Source organism: Saprolegnia parasitica (genome assembly GCF_000151545.1).
Source record: "Saprolegnia parasitica CBS 223.65 unplaced genomic scaffold supercont2.129, whole genome shotgun sequence".
NCBI classification, from domain to species: domain Eukaryota; phylum Oomycota; class Saprolegniomycetes; order Saprolegniales; family Saprolegniaceae; genus Saprolegnia; species Saprolegnia parasitica.
In genome coordinates this window covers 64211-70542 of record NW_012156523.1, presented here as the reverse complement: position 1 = coordinate 70542, position 6332 = coordinate 64211, and the positions used below count along the sequence as shown (strand labels likewise).

The window sequence follows — 6332 nt, the reverse complement described above, 5'->3', positions numbered from 1 at the left end:
GAAAACCTATTTTGACCATCACGTCAAAACGGTTGAACCGATCTAAACCCACGCCGCTTTCCGGATACGTTGCCGCCCGACTTATCGCAGCATACTAGAATCCAGTGCATTTTGAACGTGGATTTTCGAAAGCGTCCGTATCCGGATCGAGCCAATCGCAGTTTGGCACACGACAGCAGCAGACAGCATGGCGGCCGAGGACCGCGGAGGTCCGTGGAGCGCCGAAGCGTGGCAGGCCGGGCGCGATTATGCTGGATACGAGGACAAGACGACGGCGTCGCAGCGCGCGTCGTCGGAGCGGCAGGCGTCGGCTTCGCCCGTGTACGAGGACGAGAGCTACCGACGCCCATCGGCGACGTCGGTGCGACGCTTTCAGCTGCATGAGCCCGACGAGCGGCTCGAGCGCATGCACCGGCAGCAAGACAAGCTGCGCTTTCGCCAGGTATACGCGTCCTCACCTTCGAATCAAGGCGAATGCAGAGCTTGTTGTTGTTGCAGATGCTGGACGAACAATTGGAAGAGAAACATGCGCGCAAGGCCAAGGAAGACGCAGCGCGGAAGAAGGAAGAAGCGCCGCAGGTCGAAGAAGGTAGCACATTTGAGGTACACCAAGTTGCATCGAACCGACTGCTGTAGAGCTGCGGTACATCCAGGCCCAGCACATGCGGGCGCAGCAAAAGCTCGGTCACGTCGCAACGCTGCGTCCGCCCAAGTTTGTACCTGGCGCCAAGTTTGCATCGGCGGGTGGTACGACCGCGCTTCCGGCGCCACTGCCCGACCCGCCAACGACCAAGACGAACCTCACGATTCAAACCGTGATGCCGCCGCCCGCGCCCTCGTACAAACAGTCCTCGCCCGCGCGATCCACGAGCTACCACCAGGCATCCTCTACGTACCGACCTCCCACGTCGCCGTACCGGCCAGCTTCGGTCGCACGCCCGATGACGCCTTCATTACCGTCCAGTCATGCGCGATCGGGCAACGAGCACTCGCGCGAGATGCTCTCCGAGGTGCAAGCGCTTCTCGATGAGATTCGTTTTGAGCGCCTCCAGCTCCGCCAAGAGCGAGGTACTCTAGAACCTTTAGATACGTACGTACTCAGTCGGCTTGTGAACAGAGGTCATTGCGCTCGAGCGCCAGCGGCTCGCCGACGAGACGGAGCGGTTCTTATCCCTACAGCGGTCGGCCCCGTCGCCAGTCTACGACCAACGCCCGACCAGCTGGACGCAGTTTGACGCGCACACGCTGTCGCCGACGGCGTCGCACTCGCCGCACAACTGGTCGCCGTACCGATCGACACGGGATGCCGTCCAGGCGCCGTCGCCGCGGAGGCATCGCTTCTTCCAGGACAACGAGCCATCCTATCCTCAGACGCTGGCCCAAGCGGACGAGGACGAGGACGAGACAGAGCTCGGGAACCCGCTGGAGCAGTCGCTCTGCTGCGACAGTACGTTCGTGCCGATCGACAAGCCCTTGTCGACCTTTGTACCGCCGCGCGTGTCGACGCAACCAGCGCCCGTCGTCCTTGCCAAACCATCGAGTATCTCGCCACTGAGCTCGATCGACGAGAACGACCACAACCGCAAGGTCATTCAGACCAGCGGCAAGTACAACTGGGACGTTGCCGACGCCGTCGTACCCCGTCGGTCGGCCGCGCGCAAGCCGATCACCAGTAGCAGTAGTAGCAGTAGTAGCAGTAGCAGCGCCGACCCGTCCCAATTGTTTCAAGTCAAGGTGCTCGTCTAATCGATTGACCATTCGATTCGATAACACGACTCTGATATCGACACCGCCCTGCGCCACCGACGACGCCATGCTGAAGGACCACCGACGCGGAGAGACGGAGGGACAGAGATCGATCCTGAACAGGTCGAGACATGGCACCAGGCCAGTCGAGTGGTCGTCGCCCACGACACTTGATAAATAGATAGATAGATAGATAGATAGATAGATAGATAGATAGATAGATAGATAGATAGATAGATAGATAGATAGATAGATAGATAGATAGATAGATAGCTTGATTGATCTACTGATAGATTGATAGGTAGATAGACCATCGTGATGTGCAATGTTGATGTTAGAGTTTGGTGTCGACCTAACGTGGGCTACAACTGGCACCATCGACGTGCGGTCGACGGTGGGCTCACGAGGCGACTCAACTACAATTGTAGTAGTATCCAAGGGTAAGACCTGGAAGCGACCCGTGACGAGCGGACGTCATCGACGCTGCTCCTGGATACGAGCACGACGACATTGCTGCTCGTGGTCCAAGGGTGCGTCGACGCCGTGAGTGCTTAACGAAATCTTGCAAGCGTCAAGCGTCACGACGCGCGAGGGGTGGAGATGACGCAAGGCCCACGGCAGAAGACCAGACACACGAGAACCTCGTTTCAGACTTGCTCTCGTTGGCGACCGTGTCCAGCGCGGCTCGAAGCATGAGAGATGTTGCTGTTGCCATCCAATTTCGGTTTCCGGACCACGTGGGTAGCGAATCGCAGAGGGAGCGCAGCCCATCCTCCTCTTTGCCCGTTGCCATGCACAGGATCAACAGGGCCTCTTGTCCACAAGTAGATATCTGTCCTCGCATCCGTCCAGCGGTCCGTGTGCCTAGATAAGGTGGTTGGTGCTAGGAATGAAAGCCTCGATATGGGGTTGACGAATGGCGAGTTGGGCTCGTGTTAGAAAGGTGGGCGTTGAAGGGTTACGACGATATTCCGCATTTCGTACTAGACGTGGTAGCCGGGCAGCACTGACTTGGCGTCGAACGAGCACGTGCCCTCGTCGAACGACTGCACGTGGGCGGCCATCTGTGACGTGGCGCAAATCGGGCAGAGCAGGGTCACACAGAGGTCTTCGAGCATCTAGTTCATCACAGTACTACGATGAGCTAAATGCCAGGGCACAACACACGGACGAACCGAGCCAGGAATCTGGAAGACGGTGCGAAGCCGCGACCGAAGCCGGTACATGTACAGCCAGAGCCCCAAGGCAAAGACGATCGCGAGCAAGGTGCCGCCGACGTCGCCGACGATGCAGCCAAGAAAGACGACACCGTGGAAGAGACCCGTGCTGAGCACCTGCGCCACGTACGAAGAGGATGAAAAGCCCATGCGGACGCTGATCTGGGCGAGCGAGATGCACGGGCAGAGCGCACTCATGAGTGCTAAACAAACAGGAGCTTCATCACTCAAACTCAAAAACTCAAAAACGTACTGTTGGGCACGCACGCGCTCCAGCAGCCGCAGAGGTGTTGTCGCCACTGGCGCTGCGGAATGCCATTGTGGTCGACGCCATGGCCACCTTCAATGTCCGGGTACGTCGCGTCGCTGTCGATGATGATGTCGAGCGCTTCCGTCATTGCGATCACTGGCTGCATCATTGTGGGAATGAATCTCAAAATGAAAATGCTCCGGCGGGGCATGCGCGTTGAGAATGGTCGTTACGCCTACCGTACACGGCGAGGGTAGCAAGGACAACCAACGCTAACGCCAGCATAGCAGCATGCTGGCCGTTGAGTGCGCGTTGAAGGACGGTTCGTACGGTACTCGAACCCTTCCTAACAACGTTGGACTAATGACCTTCCACCAAGGGAATTCTTTTTATTCCCTTGCCATCGATGGTTGCAAGACGCAGTGCGTCTACCACCGAGTCCACGCAGGCAATATGAACTCCTCGCAAAGCAAGCACATGTGTGGTCCATGCGAAAGCGGGGGTGCTGCTGGTTCTGGCGGTAGCTGACCGCGAACTCGATACATTGATAGAATCCAGTTGCACCTGGGTTGCCCTCGATTGAAGGCGCATGCTCTTGTAACGAGGTTTTGGCTTGACACACATTTCGGACGTAAGGCAAGACGCAATATGGACTGGCTCAAGAAGACGAAGGCCAAGGTCACGGAGAAGGTCGCCAAGCACCAGCAGGAAGCGAAGATCAAGAAGCAGACCTTCAAGGGTCCGGGCTACTCGCTCCAGGATCCGCCGCCCGCGCCCGGGCCCTCGGCGGCAGCAGCGCCGCCGCCGCCGCCGCCGCCGGTAGGCCATGTTCCTCTTCCATCCAGCCGCTCATGGCAGCGATAGAAGCGGTCGGCCAACGTGACGGACGAAGAGCGTGCGCTTCGCCGAGCGCAGCAGGTGCATGTGCTCGAATGACGTGCATTCCATGGAGCATGGCGTAGGCAGCAGCGGCGCAGCGGCGCGAGTTACCAGCGCCCAAGAAGCGCACGACCTTCAGCACCGAAAACGACGACGACGGCGACGACGAAGATGAGTATGCACCATGGGCTGCAGCTTGTGGACACTAATGGACATCGTAGCGCGGTGCGATCCGAAGCCTTTGAGGCCGCCAAGATGCTAGAGCAGCTCAAGATCGCCGAGAGCGGCTTCAACCCGTACGATTTGCGACACGCACGACGAGCTCAACCGTGGCGTCTAGGTACCAGGCGATGATTAGCAGCTCGACCGAGGGGCGTGGAGTCTCGGTGGGCGCGACCGAAGCCAAGCCGTCGCCGCCCAAGCCCAGCTCGCCCCACGACGAGCTCGTCCCGGCGGCTACAAAGTCAACTCTCGTCAAGCTACTTGAAAACATCCTCTCGAATCCCGACGACGTCAAGTACCAAAAGCTCCGCCTCTCGAACGCTCAGATCCAAGCCAAGATTGCCAGCGTGCCCATGGCCATGGAGCTGCTCGAGCATGCCGGGTACGTCGTCTTCCATGCGCTTCCTTCCCATCCTGATGACATGCGTAGGTTTGATCGCGTCGTGCTGGACGATGGCGAAGACTATCTCGTGCTCAATGCGACGCGGACGTCCACGGAGCTCCTGCAACGGACCCTCGAGACGCTGGGGCATACGAGCTAGACAGATCAAATCTTGAAATCAATTCGCATCCTCCATGTACTAGCACCGCATCGTCCAGACAACGGAAGCACGCCTGCTACGCTGTGTCGAGGTTGGTCTTGAGCTACGTGACGATCGCTCGATGGGGATGCATCTTGTCGAGGATGGGGGGATGTGATGATACAGCATGAAGTAGGGTACGTTGATTAAATTAAGAGGACGCTACGCCGGAAGCGGAACGGGAGCAATCTTGCACACGCGGAAGTGTTTTCGTGACATGTACTTGTCGGTGATGGCCTTGGTTTGACTCGTATCCGTGTGCAAGACGGTGTACTCCTTCTCGTGGATCTTGTGAAGATGATGCACGCACTCCAGGATCTGCACGCCGTTGTACTTGCTATAGTAGTGCAGCGTCGGCGTCTATTGGGATGTGTCTGATGTTAGCCGTGCAATCCATCGCGCGGTGCGAGGTACCCAAAAGGTCGCTTCGCCCGTCACGACGCGGCTCAAGTAGACAGAGGCCGCCGCAATCACTGACGGCTTGAACTTTTGGACGAGAGGGTAGTCGAGCATCGCTAGCTCTGCCACGTACTACACGTGTGGTGAGATGTGGTCATTGCCAGTGCATGGGTCTCGTACATGGGCAAAGTGCGTCTGCACGTCCGTGGAGCAGCCCGCGAGAACGAAGCGCTCAAGAAAGTGGTAGAGATGGGTCGAGCTCACGCGGAACTCGAGCGCGTCGAGGACCATGCTTTCCATCTCGAGCATGCGGTCGCCCGTGTACGTGTGATCCGAGATGTACACGAGGTCTTCGACACTCGGCGCGTGGACATCTTCGTACTTGGACGCGAGGATCATGCACGCGCAGCCCATAAGCTGGAGCTCGCTGCGATGGAGGGTCATACTCGCCAAGCACCGGTCGACGAGGCAGATCGCGAGGTGGAGCGCCTTGGACGAGACCTTGTACTCTTCGCCGACCTCGACGAGCCAGTCGATGAGAATCATTCGCATGCGAGCACTCAGGTCCGTCTTGGCCTCCTTGATGAAGTCGGTCAGCAAGCGGTGTTTGTCGTCTTCGTCCTTGCGGTGGAACTGGTCGATCTCGCGCGCGAGGAGGTCGGTCTCCTTCGTGTCGATCATGACGACCTCGTCCACATAGACGTTGAGCTCAAACTCCGAGTCTATATACACTGCATGAGCATTCTCCATACAAGGAATCATCTTCATCATGGAGCTCGTACTCGATGCGTTCATCTTGATGTCGAAGAGACGCTGTCGTTCCTGGATCGAGAGCTCAGCGGGTACAGCCGCGGGGTCTCAGCAGGTGGCAGGCGGGCGGATCGTCGGAGCTTGACCGGGTTGGTTCCATCGAGCTTCATCTTCTTGCCGCATACCGCTGGAAAGCCCATCTCGTCCTCGGCCCGAGGATGCTTGATGGCATCCTGCGGCTCGACCTGCATGACGTCCCGCGGCTCGGCCTTCATGGCATGACGGGTC

General features: G+C 58.4%; 4 protein-coding genes across 4 annotated transcripts; 2 read left to right on the top strand and 2 right to left on the bottom strand.

The window, feature by feature from the left end:
- Positions 1-156: 156 nt before the first annotated feature.
- On the top strand, positions 157-1746 carry SPRG_14419 (hypothetical protein; the record flags this gene model as incomplete). Its single annotated transcript, XM_012353632.1, has 4 exons — positions 157-442; positions 499-589; positions 637-1068; positions 1118-1746. Exons 1-4 carry the CDS (start codon positions 188-190, stop codon positions 1744-1746), a joined length of 1407 nt encoding a protein of 468 aa, XP_012209022.1. The 5' UTR covers positions 157-187.
- Positions 1747-2729: 983 nt separating this feature from the next.
- Positions 2730-3388, bottom strand: SPRG_14418 (hypothetical protein; the record flags this gene model as incomplete). The annotated part of the gene is made up of 3 exons (XM_012353631.1): positions 3217-3388; positions 2922-3166; positions 2730-2864 (listed from the first exon to the last, which is right to left on the bottom strand). The coding sequence occupies exons 1-3, from the start codon at positions 3380-3382 to the stop codon at positions 2730-2732; spliced, it is 546 nt and encodes a 181-aa protein (XP_012209021.1). The 5' UTR covers positions 3383-3388.
- A 473-nt stretch (positions 3389-3861) lies between these two features.
- Positions 3862-4891, top strand: SPRG_14417 (hypothetical protein; the record flags this gene model as incomplete). Its single annotated transcript, XM_012353630.1, has 6 exons — positions 3862-4032; positions 4078-4131; positions 4176-4267; positions 4314-4388; positions 4433-4696; positions 4745-4891. The coding sequence occupies 6 exons, from the start codon at positions 3862-3864 to the stop codon at positions 4854-4856; spliced, it is 768 nt and encodes a 255-aa protein (XP_012209020.1). The 3' UTR covers positions 4857-4891.
- Positions 4892-5017: 126 nt separating this feature from the next.
- SPRG_14416 (hypothetical protein) lies at positions 5018-6285 on the bottom strand. Its single transcript, XM_012353629.1, has 4 exons — positions 6077-6285; positions 5475-6016; positions 5310-5426; positions 5018-5255 (listed from the first exon to the last, which is right to left on the bottom strand). The coding sequence occupies exons 1-4, from the start codon at positions 6087-6089 to the stop codon at positions 5058-5060; spliced, it is 870 nt and encodes a 289-aa protein (XP_012209019.1). The 5' UTR covers positions 6090-6285; the 3' UTR covers positions 5018-5057.
- Between the last annotated feature and the right edge of the window lie 47 nt (positions 6286-6332).

What these genes read in the sequence shown, in the direction of transcription:
- SPRG_14416 (XM_012353629.1), bottom strand. An exon ending in TGCAGACGCACTTTGCCCAT is followed by an intron (nt 5,427 to 5,474) that starts GTACGAGACCCA and finishes CCACACGTGTAG; the next exon opens with TACGTGGCAGAGCTAGCGAT. An exon ending in CGGGCGAAGCGACCTTTTGG is followed by an intron (nt 5,256 to 5,309) that starts GTACCTCGCACC and finishes ACATCCCAATAG; the next exon opens with ACGCCGACGCTGCACTACTA.